This window comes from Mustela erminea, chromosome 9, assembly GCF_009829155.1.
Source record: "Mustela erminea isolate mMusErm1 chromosome 9, mMusErm1.Pri, whole genome shotgun sequence".
Lineage (NCBI taxonomy): Eukaryota > Metazoa > Chordata > Mammalia > Carnivora > Mustelidae > Mustela > Mustela erminea.
Window position 1 is genome coordinate 57,063,243 of NC_045622.1, and position 24,788 is coordinate 57,088,030.

At 45.3% G+C, this 24,788-nt stretch overlaps 1 protein-coding gene across 5 annotated transcripts in view; it reads left to right on the top strand.

The window, feature by feature from the left end:
• The window catches only part of CLPB (caseinolytic mitochondrial matrix peptidase chaperone subunit B), a 141,528-nt gene that overhangs the window by 5,637 nt on the left and 111,103 nt on the right, over positions 1-24,788 (top strand). For 3 of the 5 annotated variants that reach the window (XM_032356714.1, XM_032356716.1, XM_032356719.1), the window contains one exon: positions 23,815-23,901. In XM_032356714.1, coding sequence (XP_032212605.1) covers positions 23,815-23,901 — 87 coding nt within the window. Of the gene's footprint in view, positions 1-12,050; positions 12,142-17,489; positions 17,586-23,814; positions 23,902-24,788 lie in introns of all 5 variants that reach the window. The other 2 variants (XM_032356717.1, XM_032356718.1) reach the window with 2 other exon arrangements.

Below are 24,788 nucleotides of genomic sequence, written 5' to 3' on the forward strand. Positions count from 1 at the left end.
GTGAGGGGGCAAAACTGGCTCTGCCCCCTCCTCTCAGGCCTTTGCTGACCCTCAAATCACCTGTCAGTGATTGGTCAGCCCTCCTGCAGAGGATTGCCAGGCTGCTGCTTTCCTCTGGCAAAGTTTAGACAGTGTATTGGTAAAGCAGCAATGCCACGAATCACTTTGCTGTCACCCAGGGGAGGCTGAGTTTACCCTAGTCCATTAAGCCCTTGAATGTTGATTATTTTAGCTCTTTGAAATACACGTTTTTCTGATAGCAGTTAAACACTTGTCAAAAGAATGCAGAAAGTGATTGAATATCTGATCCATGTGATGCGGAACATTCCTTCTTGCTGTGTGGATAGCATTTGTAAGAGCCTTTCATGCATATCTTGAGTCTCTAGCTGCTTTTCTCCTGCCTCTAGTCGAGGCATCTCTTTTGGCCATGATGACTCAGTCTCCCTTCACCCCTTGTAAGGGAGTCAGAGATGAGCAAGGCACAGAGCCTAACTTTTAGCACACCAATCTTACCCCTACTCTTCTTACCTCCTGTGCCCCCCTACCCCCCTGAGTCCCCCCAATTCTGAAGCAAAAAGTTGGGAACAAACTGAGCAAAGGCAGGGAATGGGAGATGCTGGCTGGCTGGCTGCTGGGCCCAGGGTCATGCTGGAGCTGCTGAGGTGGTACTTGTGCAGCGTTGCAGGGTATGGGGCAAGAGGGCAAGTGGTTTGAGAGAAGCCAATGTGCAAAGCTTGGAATGTCCATGGTAAGGAGTCTCATATTCTTATCCTATAAGCAGTGGGGAGACATGGAAGGTCTTTGAGCAGGGGAATGACCTAATTAGGATCATTCACAAGGGTAAAGGATAAACAAGTGGGGAGAGCCTGTTTCAATAAGACAAATTCTAGAAGATAAAGGCCTGAATTAGGACATTCCTCCCTTTTCCTCACCCCAAACAGTTCCTGCTTATTAATGAATGCGTAGTCCTCTGCTGGAGGGCCCTGGAGATAGGGGGTGACCCAGGCTCTGGTCTCAAGGAAGCAGACCTGTAACCTATCAATTACAGTTTTTCCTGCTACCAGAGATAGGTCTAGAGGTGGAGGTGGGGAGAGCCTGACCACCCTTGCTAGAAGAAAGTTCTGTTGAATTCTACAGCCGGTCTTTGTTCAGCTTTTCTATGCCCTAGACTCTGCATGGGCGCTTCATGCTGCTCTTAGGTTCTTCCTGTGTATCCTGCCTTTAGTTTCTCCCAAGAGACCTTCCTATATAGCAGGATAGAGTCCCATTCTCAATTTTTAAAAACTACTTAAACATAGTTTATGCATGGTTAGGTCATCAAGTGTATAATCAGTATTGTTTATGATATCAGTTTTTGGAATAAAATTTAGATCTGTCCTTTACGTTCTTTTCCCATTGCCCACTCTGAGGCTTTGAGCTCTGTGTGTCTGCCTTGGTGTCCCCCAATCTTCCTTAGCCCTAGAGCCTTAGGAAGGCTCTGGATAGTGAAGGGCAGCAGCCTGAGGTGGTTCTGATTAAAGGGGAAGGGCTTCATCCTCCTTTTTAAGGACACTCTGGAATCTGAAGTTCCTAGGTCTTGGATATAAGCCCTCTACACAAACCACCCCTCTGTACTCTGTGCTCATTACCCTCTGCTTAAATCCTTCCAGACTGAGCTCAAGTGCTACAGCCCCTATGAAGCCTTCTTGGACTCCTCCCATGGTGATCTCCCCTTTCTTTGCCTCATCTTCCTTCTGGTCTGGGAGGGTATGAAAGTCCTCTGAAAAGGGCCAAGCCAGTCTGCGACAGGAGAATGATCCTTGTCAGGAGAGAAGCTGGAGGTTGGGTGAGAGAACTAGGGTTGACTGTCAGGACTGAGGAGGCACTCAGTCCATGAACTGGAAAAGCAGCAAGGTTCACTGCTCCCCAAATCAGGACTCCTTACAGACAACCTTATGAGATGATTAAGCCAGCAGCTCTGGACAATCACCCTGATGTGGGGGCACTGTTGACCTGTTTTACGTGGTGCTTGCTGACTGTGTGTGGTGTGAGCCTGCCTGGCTAGAGGGGCAGGGAAAGATCTGCCACTGGCCACATTCTGTTCTTGATATTAAGAAGGATGTGAGCTAGACTTCACCTTAAACCACTGGATTGTATGCCTCCCCAGGGCAGGGACAGGTCTGTTTCCCCACATTTCATACTCTGTTCCCCAGCATGACAAAACTTGGGGAAAGTTGCTTTTTTACTGACTTTTCAGTAAACTTGAAACAGGCAGTCCGGAGTCTTATTTCCATACTTCCATTGGTTATATTAGAAGAAAGCTGGATGCCTTCCTCTTCCCTTCTTTCTCTTCTCCTTTCTCCCTGTGTGGCAACCATTTCCCTTCTCCTCCAAGGCACTTAAACCTTGTTAGTATGTTTAGCTCTGACTCCTCAGGAGTGGAAGCCCTGTCCTGGGCCCCTGTCCCACCTGTCAGCATCATGAGCAGGTGGCCTGACTCCTGGGCTCAGCCCGTACCCAGGCCTGGCTTCTGGATGCAGGAACCACTCACCCGAAACCTAGGGCATAGGGCAGACTGAAGACACATCTGTCCAGGCTTGGGCTGAGCCATGTGAGGAGCTCTCAGGGCTGGGAAAAGTGAGGCCTCCTATTCTCCCAATGGATATCACATTTCCTTCAGAACAAACTTGAGTGAAAGATAACACCCCTACCCATTTCCCTTCTCCCAGCAGGGAGTTGGACCTCTCTGCTGAGTGCATAACTCTGTTGTTCATCAGCCTGAACATTGTCTAATGAAGGAGGCCTATGATATCAGTCTTGAACCTCAGACTGCCTGCCCTTTCCAGAATTATTTGAGCATTTGACAAAATTTACTGAGCATATTCCAGGTCCTATGCTTGGTACAGGGGATGCCTGACCAGGCATGATTCTTGCCCTTAATGCAGGAGACTGGGGGAGACTGTGGCAACATAGCATGATCAGTGCTGTGAGACAGGAGCCCAGAAGATGCCTCTAACCAACCTGTGAGACCAGAGAAAGCATCCTAGAGGAAATGGCTTTAAATATCTGTAGGGCTTCGGATATAGAAGGGGCAGGTATTCCAGGCGAACGGGGCCACGTGAGTGGTAGCACGGAGGCAAGAGACAGCCTAGGATGTATGGTGGGGAGGGGGAATTATATATTGTTTGGTGTTGCTTGATCACAGTTTGTGAGGTCAGGAGGAACTGGAGAGAGGGAGGGACCTGGCCATGGAAGGCATTGTCCATTTGTCTCTCAGTCATCATCTCTCCAGCCTGTCTTCTGTGCCTAGCCCTGAGCTAAATTTGTGTTGGTGGCAACAGCATGAGGAAGGAGAAGCAATTCCTGTCCTGGAGGAGCTCACTAACTCCCTTCCTAGGGGAGGATGGGGCACATGAGTCAAAATTGAGACCCAACAAAACAAGGCACATGTTGCTTAACTACTATGAGCTTAGGTAACATGGAGATAATACCTATAACCCATAGATTTGTAGAGTATTTCTTAATAACAGGGATAATACATCACTTGACCAAGGTTTGTGAGTTCTTATTAGGAGCTAGGCATTGGGCTGAATGCTGGAAATGCAGTGGTGAAAAGATTAACACAGACCCTGCCCTCTTGGTACTTAACAGTCTAACTGGGAGCCAGTGACTAATTATACAGACAAAATTTTGTACTTAAAAATGAAGTGCAGTTTGTCTTTTCAACAAATGCTGCTGGGACAACTGGATATCCGCATACAAAAAAAATGCAGTTAGAGCCCTACCTCACCCATACACCAAAATTATCTCAAAATGGATCATAGGCCTAAATGTAAGAGCTAAAACTATAAAACTCTTAAAACATGTAAATCTTTGTGACCTTGGGTTAGGGCAAAGCCATCTTAGATATAGCATCAAAGGCACAAGAAGACAGAGAAAAAGGTAGATAAATTGGACTTCATCAAAATTGAAAACTTTGTGTTCAAAGGACACCTTCAGGAAAGTGAAAAAGACTCCCACAGAATAGGAGAATATATTTTCAAATCATATCTCTGATAAGAGATTTGTACCCAGAATATATGAAGAACTCTTTGACTCATCAATAAAGATAACTGAATTTAAAAATGGACAAAGAAAGGATGCTTGGGTTGCTTAGTCAGTTAAGTGGCTATCTTCAACTCAGGTCATGATCCTGGGGTCCTGAGATCGAGTCCCGTATCGGGCTTCTCGCTTGGCGGGGAGCCTGCTTCTCCCTCTGCCTGCTCTGCCTGCTCTTCCCCCTGCTTGTGTGCTCTCTCTCTCTATTAAATAAATAAGTAAAATCTTTTTTAAAAAATGAACAAAGAACCTGAATAGATATTTCTCTAAAAAAGATACTCAAATGAGCACACATGATACTCAATACCCACACATAAAGATGCTTAACGTCATTAGACATTAGGGAAATGCTAATCAAAACCACAATGAGATACCACTTCACACTTATTAGGATAGTTGTAAGCAGAAAGATAATAGCAAGTGTCTGTTGGATGTGGAGAAATTGGAACCCTCCCGTATTGCCGCTGGGTATGTGAAATGGTGGAACTACTTTGGAAAAGGTTGGCATTTCCTCAGTATGTTAAACATAGAGGTACTTTATGACCCAGCAAGTCTTCTCCTAGGTACATAACCCAGAGAAATGAAGTCATGAACATTAATGTTCATAGCATTTTTATTCATAATACCCCAAAGAGGAAAACAACCCCAAAGTCCATAAGTGGTTGAATGGATAAATAAAAATACGACATAGCTACAGAGTAGAATATTATGCATCAGTGCAAAACAATGAAGTACTGCTGTATCCTACGTCAATGAACCTTGAAAACATTACGCTAACTGGAAGTCAGACAAAAGATTTTAACATACCGTATGATTCAATTCATATAGTGTCCAGAATGGACAAATCCATAGGGACAGAAAATAAATTAGTTAGTTATTGCTAAGGACTGGAGAGGTTGGTGTTGGGAGGAAATAGGGATTGACTGCTAATGGGTCCAGAATTTCTTTTGGGGATGATGAAACTGTTCTGGGTTAGTAGTTGAGATTGTACAGCTCTGAATATACTGAAAATGATAGAGTTGTACACTTTTAATGGGTGGATTACATGGTATGTTAATTATATCTTCAAACTTGTTTAAAAAGGGAAAGACAAGGCACTTGGGAATCTAACCTTGGATTAAGGGAAAGCATTGGAGTACATGAGATTGAAGTGAGCTCTGAAGGATGAAGACAAATGCGGAATTACATTCGGTTGGAGGGAGCAGTAGGGTGGAAGGTCCTAAGTCAAGAACAGATGTGAAGACATCAAGAATTGAGAAAAGGCCAATCTGACTGGACTCTAGAGTGCAAGGGCTCAGTGACTTAAACTGAAGCTGGAGAGTTAAGCAAGGACCATACCACACTGGGTTTTAGGCCATGGTGAGGATTTTTATTTTTACTAAGATCACTGGGCAACCACTAAAGAATTTTAACCCTGTACACTTGTGTGTGTGAGAGAGAGAGAGAGAGAGTGCACACACAAACGAGAGAAAGACCTGGTGACATGATCTAGATCTGTAATTGTAAAAGATCTCCCTAGTTGCTCCATGGAGAATAGATTGGATAGAGAGCCATGGTGGATGCAGGAAGACTGGTTGAAAGTGACTGAAATAGTCTAGAAGAGATTGATGGCAGGTGATGACTTGGACTAAGATGTCAGCAGAGATGGAGGAAGTAAGCTAGACAGGACTGGGTAGTGGTTAGAGCACTATCAGTGCCTGATATGTCATATGTACTAATAAATGTTGAATGAATGAATAGAATTGGATATCACTGATTAGGGAGAAGAAGGTATTAAGAATGAATTTCAGCTCTGTAGATGCTGTTCACTCAGATGAAAGTGTTACTGGGTTGGTAGGAAAAGATTATGAACTCAGTTTTAAACATGCTAAAGTTGACATGCTAGTGAGATACTCAGGTGAAGATTTCAACTAGGCAGTAGAATGTGTGCGTCATTCTGACTTTTCCTGCTGTATATACCATGTTGCCTCTCAAAAAAAAGAAAATCTCAGTGATCACTTTGGAGATTTTTAAAAAAGATTTATTTATGTATTTATTAGAGAGAGAGAGAGAGAGAGCACCTGCACACTAGCACAGAAGCAGGGGGAATGGCAGGCAGAGGAAGAGGAAGGAATAGGCTCCCTGCAGAGGGGCAAGACCCTGGGATCATGACCTGAGCCAAAGGCAGATGCTTAACTGACTAAGCCATCCAGGCAATTGTTTTGTTATCTCATTTTGATTTCTGATTTCATGGTTTTTAGAAAATCAAGGAATTAATACCAGCTCAGACTTGTTTACTAGATGCCTTTGGAAAAAAGTCTAATTTGGCTTACAGTTCAGGAAAGAAGAAAGAGTTAGATTTTGTTGAGAGTTAAACACATTTGTTCTAGCTTTACATCGATTGCTTGGTTTGGTTCTTGTCCCTGGATGCCCCAGTTTGGGGCTTGAGGCACTTGCTGTCCCTATGCCAGGACTAAGGTGTCCAGAATGTGCTCAGCTACAGCATAGGTAAATGTTCTGCACATTGATCCAGGGATTTTATCTAATTAACAAAAACCCTGGCTGGTAAATACATTTGGCTGTCTCAGGTCCTCAGAGAGGCTGTCTGTTTATTGATTGTTGTATCATTTGGGCTGGATGGGAAGATATTAATGATGGCATCAGAGCAACCAAACATCCAGCTCCCTTAACCAGTAAATATTTAAGTGTCCTTGTGGTTTACAGTTGATTGAAACAAGTTTTATTCTAGACCAAAGGTCAAGGCCTAACTGGCATCACACTTCTAATTTGATGCTTGTGAGAGTTCCTTAAGATCATCACACTGGTTTTTGAGTGCTGGGGTGTAACACTCATGGACTTATTGAATGCTGGGATGTCAGAGGGCAGTGGAATATTACAGAAAGAATACAAGATTTTTAGAATGAGCAGATCTGGGTTCCACTTCAGACTGGCTCTGGGACCCGTAATAAGTCACAGAACTTCCCTCTTTGAGTCTTAGTTTCCAAATCATATTAATGTTAGTCTCCAAATCATGTTAATGGGGGCCCCACTAAGAACTTTGAAATACAGTTCCCAGTGTTTAGCTCTGCAGAGAAAAACACGTCCCTTTGGGAAGGCCCAGATCACATGCTGAAGCACCAGGTAAGCAGTTCTGCAGAGGTGTGTGACTGGGTCTCTGCTTACTTGCTCCCTGGTGATAGAAGGTAGTTGGGGAAGACTAGATTGGCAGCTTTTTCTGAACTTCATAGTTAGGTGAGTTGTGGAAGCAGATAGTCAGCTGCACAGAAGCCCAGCAGAGTCAGGTGGTTGGCCAGGTGCAGAAGCAGAGAACAGCTAAAGCCTATGGGGGTGGCATGTAGGGAGGAGGGATGTCCCTGAAAGGGAGCCCAACCCTGGGATGGAGCCTTTAGTGTTGCCCTACTGCTTCTTGTCTGTGTGGCCTTGGTCCCTTCACTGTGAGTTACATAGATGGCAGAGCATTGCAGTTGTTCATCATCATTCATGTGCTGGTTAGCAAGTACTTAATGAAAAATAAAAGCACTTATTGAATATCGCATAAGTGTTTTGTAAATGGTAAAGAGTTAGGCAAATGTTAATAGTTAATTGCAGTTATAATAAACCTATAAACAGAGAACTGACCTTCTTTTGAAAAAAATAATATAAAAATGGAATTACCTCCTTTATTCATTCAACAAATAGTGTCTGCTATGTGCTGACACTTTGCTAGGCCCTGATGGATTGGTGGTAAGCCAAAAATACTTACACAGAGCTTAAAGCCTACTCAGATGTTGATTGTGCAAATATAAAATTACAGAAAGAGAGAGAGAGAAAGAAAAATTACAGCTGTGACAGGTGCAGCAAGGGAGGGTAAAGAGAATCCTCGAGCCCCTAGTGAATTTCTTCTGGTGAAGGAAAGCTTCCCAGAGGAAGCTTGAACTCTGGTGAGGAGTTAATCTAGGTGAAGGAGGGCAGGAGAACTTTCCTGGCAGAAGGAACTTTCATTTACAAAGACCCAGTGGAAGGAGAAGTGATGACAAGTGTGAAGGACTAAAAAGGGCAGGGACCTGCAGCCGGAGGAGTGGGGGCTGCTAGAGTAAGCGTTAGAGGACATAGTGAGAAGCTTTGCCTTCATTCTAACAGCAATGGTAACCGATTGGTGGTGCCAGCGGGGTCGTTGGGTTAACGTGATCGACAACCTTTCTGATGGCTGAGAAACATAAGGAGCCAATCTGTGACCAGCCTGTGTGTGCCAGGATCTTCTTTGGCACTGATCCAGCCACCGAGGCAGGGTAGGTCACAAAACTGCAGTGCCCCAGGGTCCTGCAGCAGGGGCTGTCAGGCTCTGTCTCCCCAGCATTATTGCTGTGGCCCGAGTGCTGCTTCTTGAAAATCCCAGGTCAGTTATGACCATAACACAAATCCTATCAGCATGGCTAGAACCACTTGGATTTTTTCCCAAGGGATTTTCCTGGAAACTGAGGGAGAGAAATCCAAGAATACTGAAAGTAGTCAAGCTAAATATGTCGCTGGGCTTACGATATTCACTTTTGCCTCTTGCCTCACAGTTCCTGCTATGTCCCTGCCCTGTTTGAAAGCTTTCTCAGAAAAACTCACTTTTTTTTTTTTAATATCACTTGATTTTTGAGGCTCTTTTACTCCTTGTTCCTTCCGTTTCCTCCTTTTGATCAGAAGTCCCAGGTCCAGACTCCTACGGCAATAAGTAGTTCTCTCCTCTGACTCAGTCAGTGGGTCTGTCAGAGGCTCTCGTATCTCTGGAAGGAATCCCAGTGGTAAGGACTTTGGAGTCTAAGAAAGCAAGATTTGATTCCCAGCTGTGAGTCTGAGAAAACAAGGGTTGAATTCCAACTGTGTCATTTGTCAGCTCTGTGGCCTTGGAAAAGGTGCCTAACCTCTTCTGGCCTTAGAGTCTTCCTCTGCAAAGCGAGATAATGATTGACCTACCTCATACCTTTACTGTAAGTAGTAAATGAGAAAATTAAATGAGAGAAGCTGCTTAGTGCTATGCCTACACATAGTGAATGCTCTGTATATAGTAAGTTTTGTTACTAAGTGTTGTTAATTACACTGCCCGGTAAATAAGGTAATGGATAGAATTTTCTGAATATTCAGTTGTTACCCTGTACGTGTTTCTTAAGCTTTTAGTGTGAGCATTCAGAAACCTTCCAGACTAACAAAGCCAAGGTAAATAAATAGTAAGTGGGGCAAAAAACTACACAGGCTAGCATGCTTAGTTTTACTCCTTTTTTTTTTTTAAAAAAAGAACTTAACATATATTGAGAATTTTATTTACTTTTTATGGGATATTACTTTTTAATAGCATAATTTTTGTGCATAATAATTTATATATATATTGGTTTGTACTGTAAAATATTACAAAATAATACTTTAATAATACTGTTAAATATTATTGATAGTAGCTGATGTTTATTGAATACCTTTTTTGAGGCAGGTATTGTGTGAGTCTCTAATCACTAAATCCTCACAACTGTGCAACTAATAATAGTCCCATTTCACAGATGATGAAACAGGAATGAGGATTGCTTGAGTAATTTCCAAAGTTGTCCACTTGGAAGTGGCATACCACTTCATTCTACAGATGAGGAGCCTGAGGCAGAGAGAGGCTTGCTGTGGTCACAGTTTCCTCAGCACTCTTCCAGGGTCCCTTTTCCTGTTCAGGAAGTGTTTTTTAGCTAGATGGAGAACCACTTGTGTCTGCCTTTTTGGGAATCTACAAGGTTTCTGAAGAACTTTCTGTCCTTCCCTCTGTTCTTTACCGACACCCTTCTCCCTGCCCCTCACTGCCCTGCACTCCCACCAGGCAAGTCTGGCCTTGCCCTCCATCCCGAGAACCCCATTCCATTCAGACATGGTTTCTCACTGTCCCAAACATGCAGCTTACTCCTTCTACGTGGAAGCCTTTGTGGTACTTTCAGCTCCACCAGTCCTTCTCTCTAGGATCTCTAATTTGTGCTTCACCGCCCACCTCAACCCCTTCCTCTTCTAGAAAGCTCTCCCTCACTGGTAATAATAGCTGTCGTTTATTAAATATCCACTCTGTCTGAGGCAGAGTACTAGATACTGTATATGTATTGTTTTCCTTTCTTGCTACAGTACTGCAGAACAGATGGTGTTATATCCATTTTCCAGATGAGAAAACTTGAGGCTTAAATTTCGCACTCACTGCCTCACAGCTAGTAAATAGTGGAGCTGTGATTTAAGCTGAGACCCAAAGCGTGTGCTTTTCTCAGTGCAGTTCACTACGTGTTCTAGCCCGCGGTGAGCTTTCATAACACATTCCCATGGCCTTAAAGTCTGCGCCATACAGTGTCTTGTAGGGTTTTAGCCTCCTTGCCTCTCATGCCCATGTCTCCTCACCTAGGCTGTGCTGTCACATGTCACAGCAAGGTGGATGGTACCTCCCCCTGGCTCCACATAAGGCTGGCTGGGCACTCCAAGGTACACAGTACAGATAGAGTCCAGCTGGCTGATTGATGGGTCGAATGAAACCCTGTTTATTCTCCATAGGCTGCTCGGCAGGAGGGTACAGCAGCTGGGCAGGCTGGCTGGGCTCCGGGCCCTCCATTCATGTGGATGGGAGGCCCAGGAAGGCTGCCTAAGAATCTTCTCTGAGGTTGAGCTGAGGCTTCCATCTCAATGCCCTTTTGTTTGGGGGGGTTAGCACCAAGGCCTCCCATGAAGTCTGTGTGTTTGACCAGCTTTTACAGTTGGATAGTGAGCAGGGACAGGGTGTAAAGCACAAACAATTGGGGGAGGCCTCTGAATTCCCAGGGGTTCATAGTCCAGCAGGCAGGCCAGGATCCTTTCCAGGGCAGGTGACACTTAGTTACAGCCCCTGCACGGGTAGACAGGTTCCAAAGCACTTTGGTCTCTGGCCTCACTTACTCTTCAGTATTCAGGTCCCTGTTTAGCTTTTCTTACCACTCCCCCACCCCCCACCTCCCCACCCCCAAAAAAGGGTTAGGAAACATCCAGCCCTCAGTTGAACTTCTCTAGGTATGAAGCCCTCTCTGCCTCCTGAGGAATAAGCAGACTCTGATTGAATAGCCATTCATTCATTCATTCATTCTTTTCTTTCTTTCTTTCTTTCTTTTTTTTTTTTTGAGATAGAATTCATATACCATAAAATTCACCCCTTTAAAGAGTACAGTCGTTTTTGGTACATTTACAAAATTATATGACAATAACCACTATCTCCTTCCAGAACATTTTCATCAATCCCTCACCCCAAAAAAGACCCTAGTCTCATTAGCAGTCTATCCCTGTTCTACCTTCCCACCAGACCTTGGAAACTACTAATCTACATTCTGTCTCCATGGATTTGCCTATCTGGACATTTCATATAAATGAAATCAGACAGTGTGGTCTTTTGTGGCTGGCCTTTTTCACTTAGCATTACGTTTTCTTGATTCATCCATGTTGTAGCATGTATCAGTACTTCGTTCCCTTTTATGGCTGAATAATATTCCACGTATAGATATATCACATTTTATTTATCCTTTCATCAGTTAATGGACATTTATGTTTTTACTTTTTGACTAATGTGAGTAGTTTTGCTCTGAACATTCATGTATAAATTTTTATGTGAATGTTTGTTTTCATATCTATTGGGAAGATTTCTAGGAATAGAACTGCTGGGTCATATGGTAACTCTATGTTTAACATTTTAAGGAGCTACCAGACTCTTTTCCGAAGTGGCTGTACCATTTTACATTCTTACCAGCAATAAATGAGCATTCTGATTTCTCCAGTCTTTGCCAATACTTGTTATTATCTGTCTTTTTTATTATCGCTATCCTAGTATGTGTGAAGTGATATCCTACTGTAGTTTTGATTTGCATTTCCCTGATGGCTAATGATCCATCCACTGAGCATCTTTTCATGTACTTACTGGCCATTTGTATATATTCTTTGGCATTTATTTATTCTTTTTTTTCTTGGCATTTATTCTTAAGGTCCATTATAAGCTTTATGGCCTATTTGGCATTGAGGAGGAGCATAAACATGTATCATGATGACCTTTGCCTTTCAAGAACTTGCAGTCTGGTAAGAGAATTATAATTAGTCTGTAAGACAAGTTAAGGCTTCATAGACAAGGTGGTGTTTATTCTGGGCCTAGAGATAGGTCGTATTTGGATACAAGACTTTCTGGACATTTGGAGTAATGTAAGCAATGGCACTTTGTAATTAGAAAAACATTTTATCTTATAGTGCTTTCTGAAGTGGTATGTGTAAAAGTGCTGGCCTTGCACTTGACATGTAGTGGGCTCTCATCATGCATTAGCTTCCTCTGCAGCTGCCCCTTTTAGCCCCTGCTCTGTCCTCTATGACTACGTAGCTTCCTTTTCCTGTTTCAGACATTTAAATATTAGGAGACAGAACCCCAAGCTAAATAAGCCTTGGTTCCCTAAACTGTGCTTTCAGGTCTTCTCCCCATCCTAGTAATTTCCTAATGAAATGGCCCCCAGATTTTGGTGCCATTTCTGAATTGTGGCATGACCACAGTTGTGAGGAGCAGGGCAGTCATCCCCTTTGTTACAGATTTTACGCTTCTATTAATATGGCCTGAATTTGCACTAGGTTTTTTGGCAGCTGCATGGCACTCCTACATTCTGTTAAGCTTGCAGTCAGCCCAGTCTGCTTAGAACCAGGCCTTCCTGTGCTGCTTCTTTTGATTGGTTTTGTTTACCAAGTTTGTTTTAACCTAAAGGCAAGAGCACTTTAATGCATCGTATTGGTGTTTGAGTATAAAAGTTGTGGAGCTAGTGCAGAGACTACCATGAGGAAGAAGAGGGATGGATTGGCCTGTCTCATCTTGAGTCTAAGAGAAGAGGATTTCTTCTAGGAGAGAAGGTTCTAGAAAGCAGAACTAATCAGAGTATCTTCATTCCTCAGATCCTTCCTTTCTACTTAAATCTCTTCCTTCTTTATCATTTTTTGTCATTGATTAGTCCCATCAGATTCCTGTGGTGTGCTGGCCCCAGCTTAAATGTAGGAAAGAAGGGTGAAAAAAATGGGATATGTGCCCTGAAGACTGTGGTTCAGCAGAGAGAGCATGGGTTCCAGTCCCAAGCTGCCACTTACTGGCCAGTCACCTTTTTTTTTTTTTTTTTTTTTTAAGATTTTTAAATGTTATTTATTTGACAGACAGAGAACACAAGTAGGCAGAGAGGCAGGCAGAGAGAGAGGGGGAAGCAGGCTCCCTGCTGAGCAGAGAGCCCGATGCGGGGCTTGATCCCCGGACCCTGAGATCATGACCTGAGCTGAAGGCAGAGGCTTAACCTACTGAGCCACCCAGGCGCCCCCCGCTTTTTTCCCCTTTTTTTATTCTTTTAAAATTTTATTTATTTATTTGAGAGAGAGAGAGTACGAGAGGGGAGGAGTTCAGAAGTAGTAGACTCCCCACAGAGCCAGGAAGGAGCCTGATGCAGGACGCTATCCCTGGACTCCAGGACCATGACCTGAGCCAAAGGTAGTTGCTTAATCAGTTGAGCCACCCAGGTACCCCTGGCCAGTCACCTTAAGCAAGTTTTTAACTAGTCACAAGATCAGATGAGATCATAAATGTCAGGTGGTACATAGTAGGCCGCTCAAGAAGTGTGAGTTCTTTTCACTCCACCATTCAAGAGCTCACCACCACTGACAGAGCCAAGTATGCTGTGTGCTCACTTGCCCTTACAAAGAGCTCTCAGAGCACCGTGATACTTAGAGCGCTTATTTGTGGGCTTGTCCTGTTTCCCCAACCCCAGTTCAGACTGGGAGCTCCTTGTAGGCAAGGTCCATGTCTGTTTGATCTCTGGACCCTTAGTGCCCATTGCAGAGCCTGGCTTGAAGAAAATGCTACTTAAGTTTTGTTACTGGAATGAACCTGATCTTTGCCCCCACTTGTCTAGGAGGCCAGTTTTTTTTTTTTTTTTTTTTTTTTAAGATTTTATTTATTTATTTGACAGACAGAGATCACAAGTAGGCAGGGAGGCAGGCAGAGAGAGAGAGAGGAGGAAGCAGGCTTCCCGCTGAGCAGAGAGCCCGATGCGGGGCTCGATCCCAGGACGCTGGGATCATGACCTGAGCCGAAGGCAGAGGCTTTAACCCACTGAGCCACCCAGGCGCCCCTAGGAGGCCAGGTATTTTGCACGGTCGTCTTTAACTGAAAAGCTCATGCGGTTCTGGACGTTGGCAATGGTGGTTCAAGTGCCAACCCTGTTTGGAAAGTCTGAGCCACTTCTGTGTCTCACTGCCATAGCACACATGACAAGCTTTCTGGAAACCTAGCCAGCTGCCCAGCTGCCCTCCGTAGCACCTAGAGTCCTGCTGCGGTGCCAGTAGGTGGCGCCCATGGCCCTTCCCCACACTTCAGCTGCCTAGACAGGGCTTTCCTTGTCACCAAGTTGCCAGCCAGGGCAGCTGGGGACAGAGCATATAGCTCTGGGCAGTGGTACCCAGACAAGGGTGCCCTGGGCCGCTCCCTCCCCTTTCTAGCCTTGTATTGTTGCTTTTCATGTTTTATTGCATCCCAGCCCCAGGACACACTGCTTGGGGAAACAGAGATTTCCTCAGGAGGACCGTAGGAGGTCCTTAGGGGAATTGGGTTTCTGCCTGTCCTTTCTGGCCCAACTCATGCCTCTGCCTCCAGAAAGTTGTCCCTGTGGTTCTGTTGCTCTGACCTACACTTGCATGGTACCCTCTCCAGGGTCCTCCCTTATATTTTAGCTGTTCGTCAGATGTGGAGCTGAATAGTGAGTGCTTTGAAGGCAAGGACACTGGAACTTACCCTGCTCAGAATCCTATAATAACTACAGTCTCATGAAAAGTTTGTGGAATGAATGGGTGAATACTAGGAGATGGGCTCCTCAAAAAATTGTTATCCAAACTGAAGGACATTATACAAACAAACTAGCCTTACTCTACAGCAGTCTTAGAATTATGGAAATCAAAGAAAGCCTGAGCAACTATTCTAGGTGAAAGGAAACTGAAGACACATGCAGTGTCTGATTCTAACATTGATCCTGGCTTATATCTGTTTTACAGGGAAAATTGCTATAAAGGATATTATTAGGGGAGTTGGCAAAATTTGAATATTAGATAAAAATATTTTATCAATGTTAAGTGTCCCAAATTTGATCATTGTTGGTTAGTGATTATGTAAGAGATTAGCTTCATCCTAGGAAATATCTGCTGAAGTATTTAGGAGTAAAGGGTCATAATGTTTGAAACTAACTCTCACATGGTCCAGGAAAAAATAGAGAAAAGGAGGGGTTAAGCACAAGAGGCAAATGTAACAAGAATCTGAATGAAGGACAGAGGCTGAGGTTTTTTGTGCTGTTTTTATAACTGCACTGTATGCTTGACATCATTTTAAAATAAAGTTTAAAAAAATAATCTCTGCACTTTCATGTGTGTCAGGTTCCTCCTAGAAACTATGAGAGATGGGATGAAGAATGGTCACCCAGCATTGGACTTCATTCTGTTTAATCCAGCAATATTCAGTGAGGGTCTGATATAGCTCCTCTGCTGTGTACTTATGAACAAGTAGATCACTTGTGGTAATGACAGTTAACTTTTGGAAAATATAAGTGCTTGACATATGCTATTTCTTTTGGTCAAGCTCAGCACCCTTGTTAGGTAGGTCTGGTAGGCTGATAAGGTTAGGTGACTGAGGTTCAGAGAGGTCAACATAACCTGCCACAGTCACACAGCCTGGAAGAGACAGATACAGGCTCATATCCAAATTAGTGTAGTTGAAGGCTGATGCTTTGTGAACCTCCATGTTTGTATGTATATAGAAGAAAGGATTGGACTGATTGATCTTTGCAGATCATTCTTTACATCTAGGAATTTAAAACCTATATGATAGGAAATAACTAGTTATGAAGCTTGCAGGCTGCATAAATGCCTGTCTTTCTCCTCCCTCACTGCTCACCGGCTTCCCTTTGGAGCAGTTCTGGTATGGCATTGCTGGAGTGGGCCATCTCCCTAGTAAGAAGAGCATCTCGAGAGCTTCCTAGAAGACGGGTCCCAAGAGGGGCCTTTAAGGAGAATGCTTAGGTCAAGTAGCAAATGCAGAAGATGCTAGAGACGCCTTGTGTTTGTGGGGTTAGATCACTAGGAGCCTGCCTGAAGTCTGCTGGCCCAAGCTGGGCTGAGAGCAGCCTCCTTCCTGCCTTGCCCTGCCCCTCTCAGCCCTGGTTGACTGGGTAGATAAGGCGCAGATGGAGGCTGTGTGTGTGTGTGTGTGTGTGTGTGTGTGTGTGTGTGTGTATTCTAGCCCCAGGCGCCTTGCTTCTGCTCAGACAGCCTGGCCTGGTGCTGTTATTACTGTAAACAGGACCTTCTGCGAGGCTCCAACCAGAGCCCTGTTGCGCAGATAGTGATCATGATTGAGTCTGCATGGCTCACTGCTTCCAGGCCTCTGATGCAGGTGGGCCAGGGCTCCCTACCCTGCAGCCCCCTCCCCAGCTGCAGCTGAGAGCCAGTTAATGCAAAGGATCCGGAAATCAGTTGGAACAATGCACGATTGAAGTTCAGTGGCCGCTTTGTATTGATTGGTCATAAAGAAAGAGGAAGAAAAATCAAGTGGTACCTCCCTCCCCTGAGTGGAAGAGCTGGTTAGCCAGAATAACTCAAAACTGCCCATATCCCTGACTGGGACTCTCCCTCCTACAGACAGTAGGGACAGCAGCCAGGGGACTTGTCTTTTCTTTGGAAGTCTTGCTAGTGCCTGTATCTGTTAGGAATCCACTCCTCAAATTTTGATGTTATATGTATTTAGAATCCCGAGATTTCAGGCCTGGGAGTGACTTAAGAAATCATTTGTTCTGTTATTTTACCACAGAGAAAGGGGAGGCGCAGAGAGACAGATCTGGATCATACAGCTAGTTACCGAGAGAGCTGTGACTAGAATCCATGGCCTCCAGCTCCAGGCCTGCATCTTAAGTGTCCCCAGCCCTGAGCCTGAGAAGCTAACCTGCACTTTCCCACATATACACAGGAGCCCAAGTTCTTTGAAAAAGACAGGCCCACCAGTACAGAACAGGTAACTTCCAACATAAGACTGAGGGGTTGGTGAGTGTGTAAGGACGTGCTCATTCAGCCCACATGTGGCGGTGGTGCCAGCGCAGGGAGTGAGGAGTCTGGAGGGCCACACTCACTGGGTGGGTGGGGGACACAAGGAAATTGCTAAGTGTTGATACAGGTTAGCACAGGCTTCTTCCAGAAAGAAAGGGGAAGGGTTTTTTCCCCCCTAAGAAAGTTTTGCTTAAAAAAGCAATAGTATATTCATTGCTACAAATAAATAAATAATAAATTTAAAAGAATGCAGAAGCACTCACAGCAGGAAGGGAAAGTTTGACCCTCTCATCCTCTTTTCCATTAATTGTTTTGTGTTTGGTCCCCAGCCTTCAGAACCCGCCTGGATCCCTGATCACAGCAGCTTTGTTGTCCACCCCCCCACCCGCCCGCTGTGATGGTTTAGTCTCCTATGGAAATCTCAGGTTTGGGGCTAGGGTACCCTTATTCTTCCACTGCCCTTGCCTGGGGATTTGAGACTGTTTATCAATCCACAGCAAATTTTGAGCACATATGGTCTAAGTTCTGTGTACACCTTTCACACATATCCTTCTTTACTGTTCCGTCCTTAAAATGGGGTAGGTAATAATTGGAAATAATAATAGCACAGGCTCTTCTGTTTGTCCAGTGCTTTATTGCATGGCTAGTATTTTTCTATATTTTGTCTCATTGTTTCTTAATGGTACCCCCGTGTGACCTATAGATAGGGCTGCTGGGGTCCTCTCCATTTTTAACAGATATGGAAACAGGCTCAGAGAGCATGAGCTGTTACTCAGATGAAGGGACCAAGTGAAGTTCAGAGAGGCTAGGTCATTGATTCATCCATTCCTGCCCACCCAGTAAGTGCCGGAGCCTGCATGTGGACCACATCCATCCTGCTTCTTCCCCTAGCTCCCACTACTGCCTGAGATCTGTGCAAGAGCTGGGCTTTTACTCCTGACTGCTAGTGTGACCTTCTCCTTGTCCACTGCCTTGGACCACCTCCAGTGAGTGTCACCCACTACTGCCCTGCCAGGCAGAAGACCTAGTTCATTAGGGAAGGGTCTTCTACAAGTCTGCAGGGAGCCCAGAAAGGCCTGCAGTGCCCAGCCCCCGGACACAGGCTGCTCTGCCCTGAGTGGCAACCCACATTAAGCATTCCACTCATCATCTCAGGGATGATGGAATCCTAACCTTTTCGGAGACACCATGCTCTGTCACAAGCATTGCTCTTTTTAAAAGAGATTAATTCACTTGCCGCATTTTGTCTGTTGGTGAAAATCACAGGGGAGAGCAGGGGTGGCTTTCTCAGGCCTCAGAGGCCCTTTCAGCCACTCTCAGCAGGCAGCCACCCGCAAGCCCAGCTGGCCCCTACTTTGAAATGACTGCCCACTGGGCATTCACTTGCAAAGCAACAAAATGAAATGGAGGAGACCTGTGTGTGTGAAATGCTAACTTTGAAGGCTGCTCTCTATGGAAGGGAGGTGGGGGAGGGGCCCCACCCAGCTCTGAAGGAGGCAAAGTTGTAGTTGGCTTTGCTTGTGGTGCTTTGTTGCGTTGGTTCTGCTCCTCCCTCCTCCCTTGATTTGACCAGTGCGGCCACTCTATGGAGTGCTACTATGTGGTGTCACTTTTTTTTTTTTTTTTTTTAAGATTTTATTTATTTATTTGACAGACAGAGATCACAGGTAGGCAGAGAGGCAGGCAGAGAGAGGGGGGAAGCAGGCTCCCCGCTGAGCAGAGAGCCCGATGTGGGGCTCAATCCCAGAACCCTGGGATCATGACCTGAGCTGAAGGCAGAGGCTGTAACCCACTGAGCCACCCAGGTGCCCCTGTGGTGTCACTTTTAATCCTTACAACACCTTGCACAGTAGAGATTAATATCCCCCATGTCCCAGCTAGTAAGCGACAGAGCCAGAATCTGAACCCCAGCCCTTGGACTCCAGGGTCATTGCTTTTTCCATTACACTGGAGGCCCAGGAGGCTGCAAAGAACAATGCTCAGTCAGGATGCTGGGCTGGGCTCAAACCCTGCAGTGTCACTGAAGAGCACTGAGATTTGCCTCCCAGAAGTGATGCTTCAGGTTGGTGGGAGCTTCCCTCAGGTTTCTGTGCCCCCTCTTGAAGCCCGCATGGACCCATGGGGAGGCTGAAGCTCAGGATGAGATACCTTTCCCAGAGTGTTAGAGGAGGCAGCGGCAGCCCTAACTAGAGCCCCTGGCGCCTGCCTACTCTGTGCTCCTTCAGCTCTGGTCATTGGCGGGATCGCAAGTTTGGAGAAGCCCTTTTTCCCAGCAATCCTCCTGATAAAAGAAAATCCTGCATTGTATGGAAAAGGAAAATCCCAAAGTGCTAATGGGCGTGTAACAAGTAGCTCAAAATTGTTGCTAATCAGAGATGCAAGCTAAGACAATAACTTGAGATTCCTTTAGACCTATGGGGCTTGCAGTCAGTAGGAAGCTGGCACCTGCCCAGTGTTGGTAGGGAGAGCAGTACACAGGAACATCCCTGTCCTGCTGGTGGGAAGGTAGATGGAGCAGCTGTCCCGGAGAAGACCCTGGCAGAGTGGCATCAAACCAAGTAACTGAAACCCAGGGATCCCACTGCAAATGCATGCCCCAGAGAAACCCATCCAAGAGGGCACATGTAAGACATTCTTTGAGCATCAATTTGGTGGCTGGGACATGGAGGCTTCCTGAGTGGGTATCAGCAGAGAGGGAAAAATCTGGTGGATGTGTCATGGAGAACTATATAGCAATTCCTAAAAATTGAATTATTGTATACCTAGCAGTATGGGTTTATCTTAAAATGCAATTTCATGTGAAAAGAGGTAATAAACAGAAATGCATATGTGTATATGTTTATAAAAAGAAAAAACCCTGCTTGGTTCAGGTTCTGGAAAGCAAGAACCTCTGTCTTGTGTCCTCCTCAGGAGCCAGCATGCAGCTGGGCACAAAGTAGGTGTGCACACATGTTTGTTGAATAAATGAATAGAGGAGTGCCTGGAGCCAGGCTGGCTGAATTATCCAGGTCATCCTGTGTGACCCTGTCTCAGAATCCCTGGGTATTGGCCAACCTGCTGCTGCCAGCTTCAGACTAGAACATGTTGGTCCATCAAGGCAGAGGGGAAGTAGGGTAAGCTGGCAGGCAGAAGTCACCCTGTACTGAACTCTGGCTATACTCCAGGTACTGGGCTGGGATCCCAGCAAAGTAGAGATTAGTGTCCCTATTCGATAGGTAAGAAAACTGAGACTCAGAGAATTGATTTGTTCAGGATTATCTAGCTGGATGAGAATTTGAATCCAGGTCTAGTTAATTCCAAAGTCCTTTATTCATCCTTTTCATTACACTATACTTGGCCCTCAAGGGACATCTCCTCCCCTTCTTCTGTCCTGCTTCCAGAGCAGAGCTGCTTCCAGAACTCTCAGGACCCAGGCAGGGGAACATGGGTCCCTGACCCACTGGAGACAGGAGGGATTCTTACTGCACTGAGTTTCTCCTGGCTGTGTCCTGCTTTGTCATTTCCCTTCTCTGGCTCATCTCCTTTGGTCTCCTATTACAGCAGCCCCCAAACTATCTTCTTGTCCCTGCTTTCTACTCTCTTCCCTTTCAGACTCAGCTTGCTTAAGCTATCAGGTTAATTTTATAGTTTCTTTTGCCCAAAACCTTCAGTGACAACCCCTCTGCCTGTGGTGAGAGTCTAAGGAACGCTGAAGAGGTTTCCTCTCTGTTCCCAGCTTTAGTTGATTAATGATGGCTGATTCGAATGAGTGTTGAGGAGTAGAATTCTGAGGCTTTTTCAAAGGCTCCACAGGACAGAGCTGCCAGGAGGGAGTCATGATTCTGACTTCAGTGCAGGAGTGCAGGAGAGTAGCATGTATGCCAGGCATTTGTCAACCCTTTAGACTGGGTTTTTAACCTAAGATCTCTGTTACTGATTTCTTGAAGAGCTGTGAACTTGTGGACGTTGTAAAAAGAAAGGAGGAAGGAAGGAAGGAAGAAAAAAAAAAGGAAAAATTCTTCTATGGGTATGTGTGTTCCTTTGAACTTTTCTGGAAAGAGTCATCAGCTTAAAGCCTGTGGCTCAAAAAGGTTTATGCCCACCACCTTGGTAGCTTGGCTTTAGAGGTCCTGTTGTAGGCCCTGCAAGCCTTGGCAGCTGCCTGTTTCTCTGCTGTGAGCTGACACCTGGATGGATCTGCCTGAATCCATTTGTATCTCTGAATCTGCCTTCCCATTGCTTCCCTGCTTCTGTCTTGTTACTTTTGTCTGGACCGGCATGCACTTCCTTCCTTGCCTCTAAATTGTTCTTGTTCTTCAAGGCACACTTTGTGTCTTTTCCTTCAGAAACCTCTTTGTTTTGCCTTAGCTGGTCCTGATTTTTTAGCCTCCCGGACTGAGGACCAGAGAAATGAGGCCATCTGATCAGAATCACAGGATCAGAAGTCCAGGCTCTAAGCTTTCCAACCCATGTGCTTTGCACAGCACCTGCTAAACCAGGGAAGGTTTTGTAAATTAAGGAGGTTTTGTACAAAAAGAGGTGGGTTTTTTTTGTTTGTTTGTTTTTGTCTCATAGGGCTCTTAGTCACTTTAATATTCTTGTGCATAGAAAATTGTTTCTGGGGGCGCCTGGGTGGCTCAGTCATTTAGCATCTGCCTTTGGCTTGGGTCATGATCCCAGGGTCCTGGGATCGAGCCATGCAGCAGGAAGCCTGCTTCTCCCTCTCCCCCTCCCCCTACATGTGTTCCATCTCTCACTGTGTCTCTATCAAATAAATAAATAAAATCTTAAAAAAAGAAAAAAAGTTGTTTCTGCAAAAAGAAGCATACCTGTGTGTGGCAAAGAAGCCTAGGAGTTTCTCTAGAAGAATCCTCCAAATTAGAGGGGAGAGATGAGGGTTTCCTGACCTCCTCTCTGGACAACCCTCCCTCACATTTTGGGCCCAGTCATGCTGCCTTCTCTGGGCGAGAGGCTTTACTTCTGCCTGATATACTCCTACCCCTCCCTTGACCCCATTTGACTGGCTAGCTCTCTGGCATGACCTCCTCAGGGAGGACTTCCTGCTCACTGAGCCTGAGTTAGGTTCCCTGGGTGTGCACCTGGACCCTGCGCTCCTCCATTCACAGAGCTCCTCCCATGCATGCTTATGGCTTGCTGGCCAGTCTCCCTGCACTCTGACAGTGCCTGTTCCCTCCTTGCGTTAGCACAGGCCAGGTGAATCCTACATGCTCTGGCTCTTCCTCCCAAGCCATCATCACCTGCTGCTTCAGCCCGCACCAAGCTTTTATTTGGCTTCGTCCAGATGAGCAGTTACTGCACATTGTGACACAAGAATGGAGCTAGGACTCAACCCCACCCCCGGACTCTCTGCTGGTGCCTTTCATTTGGAACCCACTGAAGAGTCAGTGGCCTCCCAGTTCCCCAAACACCCTCCACTATTTCTGCCTTGTTGGTGAATCGCTCTTGGCTTTTGGTCTTACACTCTCCTGGCCTCCTGTGGCACTTCTGGTGGGAAACCACACACTCCAGGCTTTGATTTTCTACTATCCTTAGTCTCCTCCCATTCACCCCTCCCGACTTCAGCTAAATCATTTGCTCACTAGGGCAGACCCCCTGTCTTCTCACCCCCACCCAGAATCTAGCACAGGACCAAGCACATACCATGACTGGCTAAAGTCAGTTGAGTCTCTTGTCCTCCATGACCCATGGAGCGAGGCTGAGTCTGGGGGAAGGGCGGTGATGACAGGAATTCTGGCTATAGTGGCATTATCAGCCTGAACTTCAATCACTGATTGCCCCTTAGCTGGCTTTGTGACCTTCAGCGAGACATTTCACCTCATCCATGAAAAGAGGTTAGCATCAATTCCTTAAGCTTGTGTGAAGAGTAAATGAGAGCATGTGTGTCAAGTTCTGAAGGCACTTCGTGCTTATAGTAGATGTTCAATAAGAGTTGGTTCTGTTTATTCCCCTTCTCTATGTCCACCCCCACATTGCAGGGCCCTTTGTTCCCAGAACCCAGAATTTAGGATTTTAGTAATATATTTAAAGCCTTGTTTTTGTTAGTTTATCGAACAACGCTTGAATTCCTACCATGTGCTAGGCACTGACCTAGAGAATCAAATAGGCTCATGTGAACTTTCCTAGAAACCTAATCCAGCATTTCTAATACTCTTCCCATCTGTCCTTGGGTTCAAGATTTTCAGTTTCCAAACAGCCACCATACAGAGAAACCTGAGGATGTGATCCTTTTGTAAACTGGGAACTACCTAGATAACCAGTGTCATTGGGCATGAACATAGGGAAATTCTAAGGATGGAAAAGATATCTGTGGACTGGATGTGCCAAGGAAGCCTTCACAGGAGGGAGTTCTTAAGCAGGATTGAACCCCATAGCGTGCTAGTGGGATTTGAATGGGCAAAGAATCAGGGAAAGAACATTCTGGACTGTGGGAGTGTCAGGGTATTAAAGTAGGGAAGGCACATTATTTCCTCAGAAGGCTGAGAAGATAACAGCAGGGGGTCAGACCCATTCAAGCCAGAGGAACTGGGGTGGGTATTTAGTATTGTGACTATTTCCAGATTCACCCAGCCTCCCTGTTTTTTGATGATTTTACTTCTTCCACTCCTACTACCACGATAAACCATTTACTAAAAATATTCCTCTGTCTCTTTCTAGGCTCTTGTCGGAAGGTGCAGATGTTAATGCAAGGCACAGACTCGGCTGGACGGCACTCATGGTGGCAGCCATCAGCCGAAATGACAGGTGAGAAATCTTCCTCCACGCAGGGCTCCCTTAGCCTGATCCTTGAAGACCACATTCCAGAACCCTTTCCCGCCCTTGCTTGTCTCCTTGCTGTCTTCCCCAGAGTCAAGGTGATGGACTGAGCTGAAGGTCAGGTCTATACTGGTGTAATGAAAGTATAGGAGATGGGGAAAAGGCAGAGATAGCCTTGGATCCTGGCTTCATCTTTCATTTGTTTTGTGACCTTAGGTGAGTCGTTTGCATTATTGAAGCCATGAAATGTTTGCAGGGCTGTGTTAAGTGGTTGAAGGTACACATGTGAGTTCTGTTTATGTTTTCATTATCTACCATCTGTCCATGTGGAGGAATCTAGTCACTGTCCCCAGCGAGGGCTCCACTGGGCTATTTCTTTGGAGATTCTGATGGAAATTAGGGAAGGGGGTACCCCTTCCCTCCCATTAGAAACCCTGCTCTTTTCCTGCGCACTTACCCATTCCCACTGAGAAGCTATTTTGTAAAGATTGAAATAGTCCCCTACGTATAGAGTGTTATATCCAGTTCTCACAACTGCCACAATTTGCCAGAATTCTCATTTTGCAGCTGAGAGAACTGAACCCCAGTAAGGTAAAATGATTTGTCTGAGGTCACACAGACAAGAATTAGAATTTGGTCTGGCTGCCAGCAAAATTTGTGTTTTACTTTACCTCACTGCTGCCTCCCACTGCCAGATCCAGGATCCTACTTCTCCTTCCCAGTTTTTAGCTGTAGTTATGCAAAGAGTTGATTAAATAAGAGCAAAAAGAAATGCTTTCAAAGAAAGCAGACTGGACACTTGAGTAGCAGCCATGGAAATTGATAGTTTGAAGTGCCCAGTTTTAATTTTTCCTTTAAGCTGATCATTAAGGCTT